General features: G+C 43.1%; 1 protein-coding gene across 1 annotated transcript in view; it reads left to right on the top strand.

Annotated features, from left to right (window-relative positions):
- Nucleotides 1-6,798: 6,798 nt before the first annotated feature.
- The window catches only part of SHISA9 (shisa family member 9), a 1,221,995-nt gene continuing 1,210,637 nt past the window's right edge, over nt 6,799-18,156 (top strand). The window contains exon 1 of the mRNA XM_082262019.1: nt 6,799-7,496. Coding sequence (XP_082118145.1) covers nt 6,979-7,496 — 518 coding nt within the window. The 5' untranslated portion in view covers nt 6,799-6,978. The remainder of the gene's footprint in view (nt 7,497-18,156) is intronic.

The following is an 18,156-nucleotide window of genomic DNA, read 5'->3' as shown; positions in this document are numbered from 1 at the left end:
AAAATAAGGTCTGCAGGTATCGACAGCAGGGTTTGCTCTTGGATACGGAACTGGCTAAAAGGCCGTGTCCAAAGGGTGGTAATAAACAGCGCATACTCAGACTGGTCTGAGGTTGTAAGCGGGGTGCCCCAGGGCTCAGTCCTGGGACCAACCTTGTTCAATTTATTCATAAACAGCATTGAGGACGGGATCAGTATCTGGGATCTGGGAGTCTTGGTTGATGATAGATTAGGCAACAGCATGCAATGTCAAGCGGCAGCTGCCAAAGCCAGCAGATTATTAGCATGCATAAAGAAAGGGATGTATTCCAGAGTTAAGACTATAATCCTTCCACTTTATAAAACTCTGGTCCGACCGCATCTGGAGTATTCTGTCCAGTTCTGGTCGCCAGTCCTCAGGAGGGATGTGTTGAAGCTGGAGAGAGTCCAGAGAAGGGCAACTAAACTGATTAGGGGGTTGGAGGACCTTAACTATGAAGAACGGCTGAAATCGCTCGATTTATTCTCCCTGGAGAAGAGACGTCTGAGGGGGGACATGATAGCAATTTATAAATATCTTAATGGGGATCTCAGCTTAGAAAAAAAGCTGTTCATTCGAAGGCATTGCATGAGGACTCGAGGACATACAAGGCGATTAGAGGAGAAGCGTTTTAACCTCAGGCAACGAGGAGGGTTCTTTACTGTTAGGGCTACAAGATTGTGGAATTGTCTACCACAAGAGGTGGTTTCTGTGGGTAGTATGGTGACTTTCAAAAGAGTCTAAGACTTACATCTCAAGGATCAGGACATTAAGGGCTATGTGAGATGATTACAGCCACACACACCTACACAGGTTGAACTGGATGGACTATTGTCTTTATTCAACCTCACCTACTGTGTACTATGTAATCTGTCCCTACCAAAGAGCCGGTGGCCGACTGAGAAGTCGGCCCAGTTATCCAGGAACCCGAAACCCTCCTTACTACACCAGCTCCTCAGCCACTTGTTAACTTCCCTAGTCTCCCGCTGCCTCTCTGGTGTGGCTCGAGGTAAAGGTAGTATTTCTGAAAATACTACCTTGGAGGTCCTACTCCTCAACTTAGCTCCTAAGTCCCTGAAATAGTTTAGTACTCTCCATCTTCCTATGCCTATGTCATTGGTACCCACGTGTACCATGACAGCTGGGTCTTCCCCAGCCCCACCCAATAATCTGTCCACCCGATCCACGATGTGCCGAACCCGAGCGCCCGGTAAACAACAGACTGTTCGGCGCTCACCGTCTTTGTGACAGATTGCACTGTCTGTCCTTCTAATAATTGAGTCCCCTACCACCAGCACCTGTCTTTCCTTTCCCTTTCTCCCGGCCTCACTGGAGGAGTTCTTCCCCTGGCAGCTAGGGGCGTCGCTCTGCTCCAGCAATGCTGGTCCCTGACTGGATTCCCCAACATCACACAACGGGGTGTATCTATTGGGGTGCTCCAGCCCAGGATCAGCCTCCTTGCCTTGTCCCCTTCTACCCCTCCTAACTGTCACCCCTCTACTCTGCTCTGATGCCTGCACCTCCATTACTCCGCCCACCTCTGTGCAGGCCCCTGCCTGCGCCTGACGGGTACGATCCTGGCTCTCCTCCGGTATGGACATTCGTCTCAGTGTTGCCAGCTGCTTCCCTAGATTCAGGACCTGAGCTTCCAGGGAAGCAACGTGCTTACATTTTGTGCATTTGTATTTGCCCTCGATCGCATGACCGAGGAACGCATACATATCACAAGATGTACACCGTGTCGCATCTCCACACCCGCCGGGCATTGTACCTACTAATCTAATGGGGATTCAGTGATTTAAGTCTATCCTATGTGGCTATTTCCTGGCTTCCTAACTCTACCTTCTCACCCTCTGGTACTCCGCTACCCTCACTTGACACTCAGTTGCACAACACTCACAATCTCACAGCCTGGTCAGTCGCACAACACTCCCAGTCGCACAACACTCCCAGTCACACAGCCCGGTCAGTCGCACAACACTCCCAGTCGCACAGCCCGGTCAGTCGCACCACACTCACAGTCGCACCACACTCACAGTCGCACCACACTCACAGTCGCACAGCCCGGTCAGTCGCACAACACTCTCAGTTGCCCAACACTCTCAGTCGCACAGCCTGGTTAGTCGCACAACACTCACAGTCACCCAACACTCACAGTCGCACAATAATCACAGACACACAGACCGGTCAGTCGCACAACACTCAGTCGCACAACACTCACAGTCGCACAGCCCTGTCAGTCGCACAACACTCTCAGTTGCCCAACACTCTCAGTCGCACAGCCCGGTCAGTCGCACAACACTCACAGTAGTAATAGGTACTCACGGACACTCAGGTAGTAATAGGTACTCACAGGCACTTAGGTAGTAATAGGTACTCACAGGCACTCAGGTAGTAATAGGTACTCACACAGGCACTCAGGTAGTAATAGGTACTCACAGGCACTCAGGTAGTAATAGGTACTCACAGGCTCTCAGGTAGATACATTTGCAGTCTGCTTTTTACCTCTTGTGCAATGCAAGTTCTGCCTGCTTCTCCTCCCTATCTGCTGGTCCGTCTCTCCCTCTGAACTCCCCTCCTCTTCCTCTCTTGTGGCCACCCACATGACGTCCATAGACACGTCATCATCCACGTTACCTTCCCCACCACTAACATTCGAGATCTCGGACTAGGCAGCAACAGCGAGGACCAACCTCCTTGGGCTTATCTGGGTACTGTTGTCAGACTGCTGAGTGGCGGCTGTTGCTACCTCCTCTTCCTGATCCGATGCCAAGAATGGCTGCGCATCGCATATGTCTTGTGATGGATCGGAAAATAGTTTCAGTGACTCAAGCAGAGGGTATGTGGTGGTGGTAGTGTTTGTGGGGGAGTCTTTGGTGGTGCACACAGCAGAGAGTGAAGAGGGTGCAGATAGAGAGGATGAGGAGGGGGCAGAAGAGGAAGGCTGAGTGAGCCACTCAACCAAGTCTGGTGCCTCCTTTGATGTAATCGAACGCACGTTTTGAAACTTCACACTTTGGCTCCGGCCTACTGCTCCTGCCCTATCCTGCGGAAGGGCCTGCTTCTTCCTCTGCCTGTCATTTTTCAAATGACCCTGTGACAAAAGTCTCTAGAGAATCGCAGTACATCTGGAAAAAGGTATATAAAACCCCACTTCAATCTGTGGTATTGGGGGGCCCCAGGTTTATCACACCAGTTCTACAAATAATTGGCCAGTAACTGTTGTCACTGTGTGTAGCACGGTTAACACAGCAAAAGAGGCCACATTTTTGCAGGACTAAAATACAATCTTTGAAAAGTACACTGTTAAATAACACCCCACTTCAATATGTGATATTGGGGGGGGCCACAGTTTTATCACACCAGTTCTACAAATAATTGGCCAGTAAATGTTTTCACAGCACAGTTAACACAGCAGAAGAGGCCAAATTATTGCAGGACTAAAATACACTCTTAGAAAAGTATAATGTTAAATAACACCCCACTTCAATATGTGGTATTGGGGGGCCACTGGTTTATCACACCAGTTGTTCAAAAAATTGGCCAGTGAGTTTGGCACTGTATGTATCAGACTTAACGCAGCAAAAGAGGCAATATTGTTGCAGAACACAAATTCACTTGTGAAACTATACTCAGATAACACCCCATTTCAATATGTGGTATTGGGGGGGCCACTGGTCTATCACACAAGTTGTTCAAAAAATTGGCCATTGAGTTTGGCACTGTGTGTATCAGAGTTAACGCAGCAAAAGAGGCAATATTGTTGCAGGACACAAATACACTTATGAAAGTATACTCACATAACACCCCACTTGAATATGTGGTATTGGGGGGCCACTGGTTTATCACACCAGTTGTTCAAAAAATTGGCCAGGGAGTTTGGCACTGCGTGTATCAGAGTTAACGCAGCAAAAGAGGCAATATTGTTGCAGGACACAAATACACTTATGAAAGTATACTCAGATAACACCCCACTTCAATATGTGGTATTGGGGGGGCCACTGGTCTATCACACCAGTTGTTCAAAAATTGGCCAGGGAGTTTGGCACTGTGTGTATCAGAGTTAACACAGCAAAAGAGGCAATATTGTTGCAGGACACAAATACACTTATGAAAGTATACTCAGATAACACCCCACTTCAATATGTGGTATAGGGGGGGCCACTGGTTTATCACACCAGTTGTTCAAAAAATTGGCCAGGGAGTTTGGCACTGTGTGTATCAGAGTTAACGCAGCAAAAGAGGCAATATTGTTGCAGGACACAAATACACTTGTAAAAATATACTCAGAGAACAACCCAGTTAAATATGTGGTATTGGGGGCCACTGGTTTACCACACCAGTTGTTCAAAAAATTGGCCAGTGAGTTTGGCACTGTGTATATCAGACTTAACACAGCAAAAGAGGCAATATTGTTGCAGAACACAAATACACTTATGAAAGTATACTCAGATAACACCCCATTTCAATATGTGATATTGGGGGGCCACTGGTTTATCACACCAGTTGTTCAAAAAATTGGCCAGGGAGTTTGGCACTGTGTGTATCAGAGTTAATGCAGCAAAAGAGGCAATATTGTTGCAGGACACAAATACATTTGTAAAAGTATACTCAGATAACACCCCACTTCAATATGTGGTATTGGGGGGCCACTGGTCTATCACACCAGTTGTTCAAAAAATTGGCTGATTAGCCCCCCTTTTTCTATATGGGATAGTGACAGGGGCAGTCAGACATAGATTTGACCCTCAGTGAACTGTAGTTAGGAATATAGCACTCTTTGAAGCTGGGGACAGTGACCTTTTGACTTTTGGGTCATTCTATCTCTGCTTTCCGCTCAAATTCATGCGGTATCTGGGCAGTTTTTTTAAACAGCTGTAGTGTTCCTGCCCGTTTTCAGCTGTTTCTGGGGAGATTTGCGCGTGGACCCCCGCTTCCTGCTCAAATCTCCCGCCTTTAGGTGCCTAGCCAGTCCCAACCAGTTCCCTGTTAAGAATGACCTCGGGGGGCTCCAAATCATCCTATCCCTCAGGAAAAGCTGTGGCATTCCCCTCCCTCCCATTTTGGTTGTCGCGGCCAGTTATTATTTTATGGTTAAAACTGTCGCCTCTGCTTAGTGCTTAGGTGGCATAAGTGTTTGTGTTGATAAAGTTGATGTAATTTGTTGGATAATGTTATCTAAAGTCATGGTTTATATTTTCAACCTGAGCCGTAGTGGCTAGGGTGTTTTAAGTGTTTTGTATAAAGTTTAAAATAAAGTTTTAGAGCCCATTCACATTAGCGCGACTTGTCAGGCGACTTGTCAGCCTGACAAGTCGCGGTATGTCGCGGTCCATTGAGTAGTACAGGACCCGTTCTAATAGGAGCGACACAAGTCGATCCGACTTAGAAAAAGGGTCCTGTACTACTTTGGGGCGACCTCAGAGCGACTTGCATAGACTTCCATTATGTGAAGTCTCTGCAAGTCGCGCCGAAGTCGCGGTGCACAGCGGTGCACGCGACTTCACAGGTCGCCCCCTGAAGTTGTGTCGCCTCAATGTGAATGGGCTCTTATTCTATTTAATTTATACCAATAATAAAAAAGGCCGCGGTCTGATCTTTTCCGAACCAATATTGTGTTTGTGTTTATTTATTAATTGTAAGGAAAATATTGTTTAAGGTTAAGGCTTCTTTTACATGGTCCGCCTCCGCAGGTGGATCCGTGTTGCTCAGCGGGGATCGATCCGCGATCCCCGCTGAGCCGGGCGGATGACAGCTCCGTCTCCGCTTGCAGAGCGGAGAGGGAGGTGTCTCAGCACCCGCTGCCCTCTATGGGGGATCGGAGGAGAGCGGACCGCTTGTCCGCTCTCATCAGATCCGCTCCGCTCCGATTACTGAACGGATGGAAAAATAGGGTTTCCATCCGTCCAGATTTCAGCACAGGATCGGATGCGGGTGGCAGCGGGTGTCAGCGGAGGTGACCTCCGCTGACACCCGCTGCCCCATAGAGCTGCATGGAGGATCCGATCAGATCCGCCTAAAAAACTGACAGGCGGATCTGATCGGACCGCCCGTGTGAAAGAGCCCTAAGACAAAAAACATCCTGCCTGCTATTCCCATAGCAGGTAAACACAAAGGGAAAAAAAGCCAAAAACAAATACAAAAAAAAAAAACAACACCATTAAATTTCTTTTTATGGCTTTAATAGCCCTTTAATAATAGATATTCATATGTAAAAACAATGGTTTGGATTACAGTAGTTAGAGAATATTAAATCACTAGATGCTTTGTGTTGGAGTTTGAAGTGCCAGTCTCCAGCCAACGATCTGTTCAGTCGGGCTGCAAGGATAAGATGCAGACGGCGAATGTTTACTTAGAACATGAATGTAACATTTGTAAAACAAGTGGATTTCTAGGGCAGTTTAGTAATAGTACTATAACTGTAAATAGAAAACTTTCTTCTCATCTCGTATGCCATTGCTGTCTGTGCGTGCTGAAGAAGAGTGAAATAGGGGGGGATAGATATTGTGCTGATCACGTTTAGAGCACATCCCTTCTCATCTTTTGGAAGCGCTCCCTCTTTGCTCACGACCCATGTCATCCCTCCCTCAGTCTCAACTCCTCCTATATATATTCCTCCCCCTTTCCCTTCTCCTCCTCCTCCTCCCTTCTCTCCCTAACCCTTTCTCTCCTTATCCCTTTCTCTCCCTCTCTCTCTCTCTCTCTCTCTGCACTACTCCAATAGTCCAGAATCCCCTGTGCTCTTCTCCATTCCACAAGTGCAGATGAGTTAGTGCTCCTAGTGGAGATTACTACAAGGAGAGGAGAGGAAGGATCCTCAGTCGTCGTTGGTGGTGACTGCAGTGATCACATCTAGTAGATGATGGACCTGGACTGATGGGCTGAGCCTTCCTGCCTTCTGCTCTTCATGGTTGTATTTTGCCCCTTTGGATCTTCCATATCAGTACAAAGCTACTTATCATGAAAGGGATTAGGGCAATCCTCTACTACTTGCTAACGGATATTGTGACTTTTCTGTGCTGTGCCCAGGTGAAAGGTGGACCTCACTTTGGAAGCACCGAAGTGGTTTCCGACGTCAACCTGTCCAACCCTGGAGATCTGGAGTCATCCGAGCCCCCCCAGACAGCTGAGGGTTGCAGGGGCTATTTCGATGTCATGGGGCAATGGGACCCCCCATTTAACTGCAGCTCCGGGGATTTCCTTTACTGCTGTGGTACTTGTGGCTTTAGGTATTGTTGTAAGTTCAAAGAGGCCAAACTGGATCAGAGCATCTGCACCAACTATGACAGACCCATCTGGCTGCAGCCTGGGAAGACCCCCCCAAAGAACGACGACCCCCTGCACGACCCGACCAGAGATAAAACCAATTTGATCGTCTATATCATCTGTGGAGTTGTAGCCGTCATGGTCCTGGTTGGGATATTCACCAAACTTGGGCTGGAGAAAGCGCAGAGACCTCAGAGGGAAAACATGTCAAGGTTGGTCGCCTTTAACCCCTTCTTTATTAGCTCAACTGTTCCTCTTCTCCTTTTTTTTCTGTTTGTTTGTTGTTAGCGGTGGATCCTGCGCAGTCCGCAGCCTGTCATTGGCCGCGTTCAGCACTTGTCGCTGTCCACTACTTCTTACTACAGGGCTCAGCTGGCGGAGGATGGACTACAAGGCAGTATTGCTAGAAAACACACAAATCAACCAAATCATGGTGTGATCAGGGCTACACCTCTACATATAAAATATTATTTTCTCCTAGCTGAACTGTGATATAAACAAATCTACCACCCACACAGCAGCTGCAGAGATCGTCTCATCTGCAGCCGTGGATATCTGCTTCAGTTACATCTTTGTACGTGTTGTGGAATTGAAGTGTGCAGCCAAGGAGCAGCGTCATGTGCTGGTGATAGGGCGCACACCATCCACCTGCTTGGTGTAGATCTATGTATGGCTACAGCTAGGGTAGACTGCTGGCTGGCATCATTCAAACACACGTCTCCTCTCTGCAATCAGCTAGTGTTACCATGCACACCCTTTACCATAGCTCCATTATTAGCTGTGCTAGTGGAAAGGTGTGTGTGCGAATGTGTGCACATTTTCTAGGTTATCCTTTGTGTGTTTGCACATTTTTCTAGGTTATCCTTGTGCTGGGTAATTACCACAGAAGGGGGTGGAGGAGTAAAAAGTGGAACACAGAGGGGGCACAGAGATAAGGAAGGAAGTGCAATGCATGCCTTCATAGAGATTCAGGGAAATGACTGCTGGAAAAGAAAGCTTAAACATCATAGATACAAGAAGAACCGCTGAAAAGGTCTTCAAGCACAAAGGAAGAGAATCAGAAAGGAAGGCAGAGATCTGTGTGGGCATTGGGCACGGTGACAGTATGGGACAAAAGCCCGTTTTTCACATCATCTTAAAATTCAGATCGTGTCAGCTTCTGTGTGAATACATAACGTATTTTTAACTTCTCTGTTCTCTATGAATCATTATGCTAATCTTAACCACTCAATAACAGATGGAAAAATGTGGCTGGAGATAAAAGGGTTTGACTTTTATTGAACTGAAATGATCATTTTTTTTCTATCTATCTATCTATCTATCTATCTATCTATCTATCTATCTATCTATCTATCTATCTATCTATCTATCTATCTATCTATCCATCCATCCATCCATCCATCCATCCATCCATCCATCTATCTAATCTATCTATCTATCTATCTATCTATCTATCTATCTATCTATCTATCTATCTATCTATCTATCTATCTATCTATCTATCTATCTATCTATCTATCTATCTATCTATCTATCTATCTATCTATCTATGTGCTTCCCTATCGCTGCTTTTTCTACTGATCATTTTTATTTATGAATGCTTATTACTATACATCTATGGACCATGTCAAACTGGTGATGCTGTGGCTAATGGCAATTTGCCAGCAACAGGATCTCTAAGAGAGCACTCATCTGCTCCTACAGCGTTGCTCGCCCGTTGGCCGTACCAGCAAGGTGTCGCCTTGTCGATGCTCCCTTTTTGGTTAGCAAGATTCTGCATGGCCCTGTGTCAAATTACCCCCAATGGCACATTATAATATAGCTAGAAGGACATTTAATGGACTAAGGTGTGCTTTACTGCCATATTTAAGCAATTATCATCATCGTCGTCGTCGTAGTCTTCGTCATCATCACTACCATCACAGCAATAGAATCCAGGAAATCGCGAACAATATATGGAAGGACAAATGATTTATATAAATGCCATGGTATATGTTGACCCTTAGCAATCAAATGCCACTTTTTTCAGTTTAAAATAGTCAGCATTTTGAATAATGACTTCTGATTGGCTACCCCTGGTCTGCACTTTGCATGTTGCATTTGTCCCTCTTACGCTAGGGCCTTAGTGGATGTATGAATAAAAGAATATACTGCGTAATATGTAAACATACAGAAGGCTAGTAAAATACTGCATGCGATTAGCTGGCTGCTTTCAGTATATAACCTACTTTCTGCTAGTCAATATGTGTTTGTACAAAAACTGTAATTGAATTATTCACTTTATTGCAAATGTACATTGCCTGTTTGTCGTTTTTCTGTTTTACATCAATTAAAAAAAGATTCATTGATTTTTCTTTTAAATTGTTTTTCTGCTGTCTTCTGGGAATATATTCATTTAAGACATTTTGATGAATGCCTTTCCTTCTCAGTCAGTTACCAGTCACAGGTTGGACTGCAGAGGAGATGGATTGGAATGAATAGTTTATCTGTTCTATGGACAGAATAAAAATGGATTTACAGGCTGTCAAAGAAGGAAGCCTTCTTTTTATAACCCTCATAATTGAAAGAAGCAGATGTATTTAATTTCATTAGTAGGGATTAAAATCCTATATGGTTAATAGAACACTATGATAAACTAATGTAAAAAAAATAAAAAAATAATTTTAATACCTAAATGGAAAAATAACTGTAAGGAGTTAACAATAATGTAAGCAAGTTGGAAATTACAGTGTGCCTTTGTAGATGAACACCACATAGGGTGATATCAAAGGGGAAAGAGCAGTCTGCCTGATTAATGATTATTGCAAATTTGGAAAATTCATCTACTATTTTGGGAAACTGAACAATGAAATATTATGAACTATGGAAAACGTCAGACAAAAGGTGGGAGAAATGAATAATTGCAGTGTAGTAAGGAAATGAGACCTAATAAAAAGTAATTATTTATTTTGCAAATGAAAGATAAGTTTTAAAACACAAATGTTTTGCTATCAAAAGCATGTTATAGTAAAAATGATCTTAATTTGTTACACCCTGTTGAGTAATGTGCTTTACTGGCTGTAAACAAGTGATTAGTTACAAAGAAAAAAAGACTCTGTTTACATACAGTTATCAGTGATAGCTAGAGATGGTAAAAGAAGTGTAATATTCAGAATCTAATTCAATATTTTTTAATAATAGCTTCCCTCCTGGAGCTTTAAGTGGCAGGTCACACATATGCAATGTCAGACATTGGATGTGATTCACACCGCACTGCTGTGCAAATCACATGTGGTGTCTGTGCGATGCGAATTCAGCCATGCAGATTGCATGGCTGAATTTGCATCACATTCAGACCAAAGTGACACGGGACCCTTTTTTGGTCCACACCAGAATTGGATCACATAGGTGATCTGATTTCTGTCTGAACTGACAGTTCGCACTGCAATATGCAAACTAATCTGGGGATGTCGTTAACTTTGTATTGACACCCTCAGCAGTTCAAATATGGCAGTGTGAACTGCCTGCGAGTCGAGTGAGATGCGGGAACCTGCAGTGGATTCACAGGGTTCCCGCATTGCATCAATGTGAACCGGCACTAAATGAAGAGTTTGTCTTAAACCAGTAGTGTTCAAATACTAATGAATGCAATAGGCAGATTTTAAAGAAATTCATTACACATGGGTCTACCGATGCTACCTTAACATAAATACATAAACTGTAGTACACAGGCAAAAGTTAGAAGATTATTGACGTGATAAGATGATTGCTATTATTAAACAATTACATTCTGAGATGTCTTACACAATGCTAAGCAGATCAAAAATCTTTTCATCGTTGAAGATCTAAAGCAAAAAAAAAAAAAAAATAGATTTCCATGTATGTCTTGAAAAAAAAAATGAGGAACAAGTTATGCATGGAGTAGATTCAATATTTTCCATGTATTAGTGATAATAATAAGCTCATTGGAACCAAACTCCTAGCTAGCAACAAAACATCTGCTGGCTGTCTGTAGTATGAAATAGTCATGGTCCACAGTTTGAAAATTGATAAGTTAAGAAAAAATGTGAGCATATAGCTGACTGACAGATTACATTCTTAAAGCACATAGCTGCATATAATGGAACAGAACCGCTTCCAGCTGACCAGATCAGTGAACTTTTCATCATCTGCATTCTATTCTAATATAAGCTCATGGTAGCTTTAGGGTCTATGAACTTATAACACAAGAGTAGAGACTGCTGATTAAATAAGTAGCTGCCAGAAATGAATCAAAGCCATTCATTAAAAATGTGACTCATTACTGCTCCGCAGTGTTCTCTGCCTGTCATTGATCCTCCCCACTGTACCATCCTCTTTCCACCCCTCCCGGCCTCCACCTGTCAGTGAATTGTGGTTGCTCAATGGGCAGTATCATTTGTTTTAGAAATGCAAGCATAGGGTTGGTAAACTTACTGAATCTCTCCTGTTTACCAAAGCCTTGAATAAGCACACAGGTGTTCACTGTGAGCACTCTAGCGTACTTTCATAAATGCAAGGATAGTAAACCTGCAAGAATTAACCCTCCCCCTCACACACACATGCGTATGCACACACACACAACATAAAAGTGCACTACATACATTGTGGTAATGCATACTGCGATGTACCCCTAAGGGCCCATTCACTCCAGCAGCTAAGTGTTATGGTACTCAAAACATACATGCTGGTGTGCATTGTGCACTTGTGCTGTATTTTTTAAATTTCGTATAGTGAACTCTTTGCATTGCATTGCAACATTGCTAAGTTATGATAAAATATATTGCTGTATCATTTTATTGCAACACACACAATACAGAAAACACAGTACAATGGATCGGGTGTTACCACAAGCCAAACTCCAGATTTCATTTTGTAAGTTGCTTATACTGTATACAGTTTTGCATACCTTCACCTTACATTTTCACTGATTGAAAAAAGGCAGAATTTATAATGTACAAATACTTGTTATTTATTAACTCAATACAGTTTTACCATTTAGATTTAGTAGGCATTTTGTAAGTTATGTTGTGTTTGTGTGTGGTAATAATGATTTTTGTGTATTTTTTATATAAAATATACATTTGATAAGCATTTGTGCAACTACCATAAAATGTATAAAATCTGCAGCCCCATCATTTTATACCATGGATCTTGTATTTCAGAAAATGTATGGTTTGGTGAATGTTTTACAAACTTTCAATGCTTTAAGTAAAATTAGTAAAATATAATTTAAAAAAAGAAGAAAAAAAAAGAAAAATGGTCTGGCCACCTCAGGTTAAAAAGTGGAAATAGTCATGTCTGTGAAGGGGTTAAAGTAAACCATGTGCTATTTTGGCCTGTTTTTACATGCTAGCATTTACCGATCACCCCTTTTTCACCAAACTTTTAGCACTTTGATGACATCATAAGCTAAATTTTGAGAGCGTAGATCTGGAAAATTAGCATGTGTTAAGTGAACATCCATTTTAGGCTGATTAGTTTAAGGTTTTAAAGTGGGTGTTTAAGTGTAAATTTGAGACAGCTCAATTTCTTGCTGATAGCAGGTGATATTTAGCTACTGGCAGGTTAAATGGGGTGTTTAATGAAGGCTTGAGAAGAATTTAGGCTTGATTGTTAAGTTTTGTCTTATTTCCAGCACAAGTTTACTATTAGGTTGGTATTAAAATGATCCTAAATGAAATGTATATGAAGATCCAAAATATGAATTCCTCATATAGTATATCACTGTACTAAATGAGGAATTTATATTTAGGATTTTCATATATTTTGGTGTTTACTGGTTATTTTAGTATAGAAGCTGGTGTGTATCTTCTGCTTCACTAATACTTGTCAGGTTGTGCATCTTTAAGTATCCAGTTTAATTGACACCCATTCATTCCATTGAATAGGCTTAAATATTATAAATATAAATGTAACTTTTTTAAATTTAATATGTTTTAAAACATATTTCAACTTCTTTACAGTGTTTTAATACTCCAATGTTGATTCAATTTCATATTTTTTGCTCCTGTCTGAATTGGCTCTAGTATGTATACATGTGAATAAGGACCCTAGATTGTAAGCTTCTTGATGTCAGGGACAGATGTACAATATGTAAATCACTGCATACATTGTCTGTGCTAAATAAATACCTGTATTAACAAAATAAAAAAAAAAAAGACTGTCTTAGCTAAATGCATCAAAGACTAGCAACCATCCTCTAGGAGCATACTCCTGCCTGTTATCTCTTGCCTTTTGCGTACTTCCTGCCATATCAGTACACAAAAATGTATTCACAGTTTTTATAACAAAATAAGTTAGCATTGTATTAGGCCCCTTTCACATGATCAAAGTGAACCGCCTGTCCGTTTTTTAGGCTGACCTAATCGGGCCACCCATTGACCTCTATGGGGAGGCAGATGTCAGTGGACACAGCGCTGACACCCACCTGGCATCCGATCCGACAAGATCTGCTGAAAACAGACGAATGGCGATACGCTCGCCATCAGTCCAGCAGGTTGGATCGGATGAAAACGGACAGGCTGTCTGTTTTCACCTGATCTCCCCATAGAGGAGAGCAGGACTGACAGGTCCATCTCTGGATAGTAAGCGGAGATGGCCCTGTCATTCGCCTGCTCAGCGGGGATCAACGGAGCAATCCGTCCAAACGGATCCGCCCCGTGTGAAAGGGGCCTTATGAATCAAAAACATTCTTGAATCAGGTGTGAATGCACTCATGAATGTAAGATTTTTTTAACACATGCATAGAAAATCAGAGTCAATGTCAACTGAAAAAAAAGTATGAGGTTTTGAAAAAAAACAAACCTACGTACTCACCTAGGTAAATGCAGCATTGATCCAATGCTGCACCTGTCCCCCGCCACCTCTAAGGCTGAGAATTGAGTGATGAAAAACCACTGATCACTCAGTTTCAGGTTTTTAGTGAGCAGATATCGGTGAGTGTCAGTCACTGGCTCTCAGCTCTGCTCCTCCAGCACTCAGTGTACCACTATGCTGTGGAGAGTGCAGGAGCAGCTGGCTCAGGCTCTTAGCAGTACGCTGAGAGTCTAAAGGCAGCTGCTGGTCAGACAGCTGGGTGGACCACAATAGAGTATGGACTGGCTGAGTGACGTCAGCCGACAGTGGACTGTCAGCTGAATATGGGTCACAGGAGTGCAGCACAAAGTACACCCCTTTGACTTACAGAAGTAAGGCCAAAAGAGCTGTGGCCCTACTTCTCTTTTAATTCAAATGTTGGGAGTAAAATAGAATTTATAAAGTGCTCATCTCAGATTAATTACATTAGAGAAGCTTTCTAGAAGGAAACAACTTTAGGCTGGGTTCACAGATGTCTAGTGCGAATTGTACATCAGTTTTCACTGGGAATGAAAAAAAATCATTTGTTCAGCGGTTCAGGTGCGTTTTTGATGCCGTTCTGAGCCTTTGTAAGGCTCAGGATCAGATATTTTTCCCAGCTGCGATTTTGGTGCTTGCCAATACATATAGATATAAGGCATCATTCCTGTAGTAGGAGAGCAATCCATGCTGAAATCCTGAACTGAATCCTGAACACAAAGGAACACATGTGCGATTCAGGAGCGTTCCCATACTACTCAATGAACCTGGAATTCACACCTGAAGCGCACCGCATATATGTGAATAGCTTCAATGGAATCAATGTTTTTTCACGTCATGCAAATCAGATGTGGTTCAAAACGCATCCAATTTGCATATATGTGATAACTGAGCCTCATACAATGAAGCTATTTCTTGCTTTTTAAAAATGTGTTCCTAATTTTTTCATTCCTTACTAACATGTGTCAGTTTATATTTTCATGTTCGTAAAAACAAAAGTAAGCTAATGTAAACTCAAATTACAGCATTAGTGCATAAGGGGGTTATTTACACAAATAAGGGTGCTGAAACCATAGATTGGACTTCCTCAAGAAAGACCCAAGAATAATTCTCTATAAATAAATAACAGGCAATAGAGCTCCCCGCAGCTCCTCTATCTAGACAGAGGCATACTCTCTGCTATAAGCATCATATACATTTTCATTAGAACAGGCAGGAGATCCAGGCTAAATGTACAGCAATTAACAAACAGACACACTTAGATAGATATTAGAATCTGATGCTGAATCTCACTTGAGAAAGGGATTTTTACTCCAAAACATTGCGATTCACACCTCCTGAGTGTCAGCATGCCAGCTGAAGGGTTTTTCTGATAGCTATGTGTATTCATGTTTGTTAATTTGCAGCACCTTTTTCCTCGCTGTTTTATTGAAAATTAAGCCAATAGCAGTGCGAATTGCTGGGGGTGTCAATACAAAGTTAACGACACCCTAAGATCAGTGTCAGTTTGGACATGAATTGGATCGCATAGGTGTGAACACCTGTGTGATCCGATTCTGGTGTGGACCCAAAAAAGGGTTCTGTGCGAGTTGTGTCCGAATGGGATGCAAATTCCGCCATACAATTCGTATGGCTGAATTCGCATCACATTAACATCGCATGAGATTTGCAGAGCAGTGTGCTGCGAATCACATGCAATGTCTTCCATTGCTCAAATGTGAACAGGCGCTGAGAGTTTGTCTTTGTCTAGATAGAGGAACTATGGGGAGATGTTGTGCATCTGATGTGCTATATATGATGCTTTCTTTCATAAATATATGAAAATCAAAACGTTTGCTACTTGGAGTGCTGCCTAGTCTTTTTTAAAGATATAATTTGATGTCCCCAGTAAGCAAAGTATTTTCTAGTTAACTGTGCACATTTATAGAATGATATATACATGACCGGATTGGATCGAATGCAGGTGGGTGTAAACAGACACATGTCCATTTACATCAGCCTCATAGAAAACAATAGGTGGTCTGATTGAGCCTGCTTTAAAAACGGACAGGCAGACCCGATCGGTCTGCTTGTGTGAAAAGGGTCTAAGGCCTTGTTTACACCGGGCATACACAGCGTACCTTTACAGGGATGCACAGGTTTTTCTGTGCATCTCTGTGCAGGTTGTTCCCTTGATGTAATTTGGGATGTAGCAACAGCACGAACAGAGCCGTTGCTCCCAATTTGACATCCATGTAGGTCCACGTTCATGTCCCTGAGCTCACACTGTCTGCGTTCGGGGTCTTGCACCCACACCCACATTGGGAACAGCAGCTATGCCTTTGCAGCCGTTGCTTCTAAATTGACATAAATGGGACTGCCTGTACAGGGATGCACGGAACACCTGTGCATCCCCGTGCAGATAAACATGGCCCTCCATGGGCATACAATTTAGTATGCCATATATGAACAATGCTTTAGTAGTAATTTAGCAGGAACTTTGCAAGTTATGTTGTGTTTATGTGCACTATCAATAATTTTAGTGTATATTTAGTAAAAATATCGATATGATGAACATTTGTACAATTATTGCAGGGCCCAAAAAATCAGTAGCACTTTTTTACTCTATAGGCACCCTCAACCGCATCTGGGGTGGGGGGATGTCTTTGCTTCTTTTGAGACCCTTGGACTTTGCTCATTCAGGGCAAATGTGTCGATGAGTTGATTAGGTTCGGCTACAAGATCGAGTTTCACTCCTTGCCTCCAGCAAGGTTTTTCCTTCAATCTTACACCTTTCTCCCGATCGGCTGCAGGGCCCCTATGGGGCAGTGCAGGAGCTGTTAGCACAAGGAGCCATTGTGCCAGTTCCAGAGTCCGAAAATTTTTAAGTTTTTTATTCAAATCTGTTTACCGTTCCCAGGAAGGAAGGCACGGTTCACCCGATCTTGGACCTCCGTGGGACCTCAATTTGGCACTGTCGGTACTTCAAAAACCTCCTTTTGAAAACATTTGCTCACCCTGTTGCAGAAGATGGCCTTTTACTTCTGTGCGTAGGGTGTCGGAGTTGGCTGTGTTGTCCTGTCGGTCACCTTACCTGGTGATTCACAGGGACAAAGTGGTGTTACGACCCTGTCAGGCATTCCTTCCTAAGGTTGTCTCAGGGTTTCATTTTAATGAAGATATTGTGTTGCCATCCTTATGTCATAAGAAGGCCTAAAGAAATTGCTCTACATTCCTTGGATGTAGTCAGGGCTATTCGGGTGTACCCGGCGGTGAGTCGATTCGGAAATCTGATTCTTTGTTTTTTCTTACGGATCTCGTAAGGGGCAGGCTGCATCTGCTGTCACCATTTTCAGATGAATCAGGCAGACGGTGGTGCAGGCCTATTCTATTAAGGGTCAGGTTCCTCCTTTCCCTGTCAAGGCGCACTCTGCGAGGGCGCTTAGTGTCTCCTGGGCCTTCCATCATCAGGCGTCAGTGGTTCAGGTGGGCAAGGTGGCTACATGGTTGTCTGTACACACATTCACAAAGTTTTTTAAGGTGGATGTATTTGCATCTTCGGATGCTGCTTTTGGACGCACAGTTTGCAGGCTGCGGTTGCAGAAGCTCCCGCCTCCTAAGGGTGTGTTTTTTTCCTAGTGGTGAGCTCCAGTTGTTCCTGGTTGAGCTGTTTTTACCTGGTTGGCTATGTTTAGCCTTGTTTGGAAATATATGTATTGCTGTGTTTTCCCACCCCTCATGTTGATACTGCTTTGGGACATTCCAGGGTTTAGAAGACATGGAGCTGTGTCCGTCAGTGAAGAAAAGAGAAAACTGGATTTTTTGTCTTACCGTAAAATCCTTTTCTCTGAGGTTCACTGACGGACACATTATCGGCCATTCTGTTGGGTTAATTTATGTATTCTTCTGAAACTGCTTGTTACAAACTGAAGTCCTATAGCAGGAAGTGATGGTATACCCCCTGGGACTGCCTCAGGGGTGTAGCCAAAACTGTTTACACCTAGTCCTACTTCTGAAGAGAGAGCAGCATAAGCCCAAGGGTCTAGGAGACATGGATCT

This window comes from Pelophylax lessonae, assembly GCF_965119305.1.
Source record: "Pelophylax lessonae genome assembly, chromosome: 6".
Classification (NCBI taxonomy): Eukaryota; Metazoa; Chordata; class Amphibia; order Anura; family Ranidae; genus Pelophylax; species Pelophylax lessonae.
This window is presented reverse-complemented; position numbering and strand designations above follow the sequence as displayed.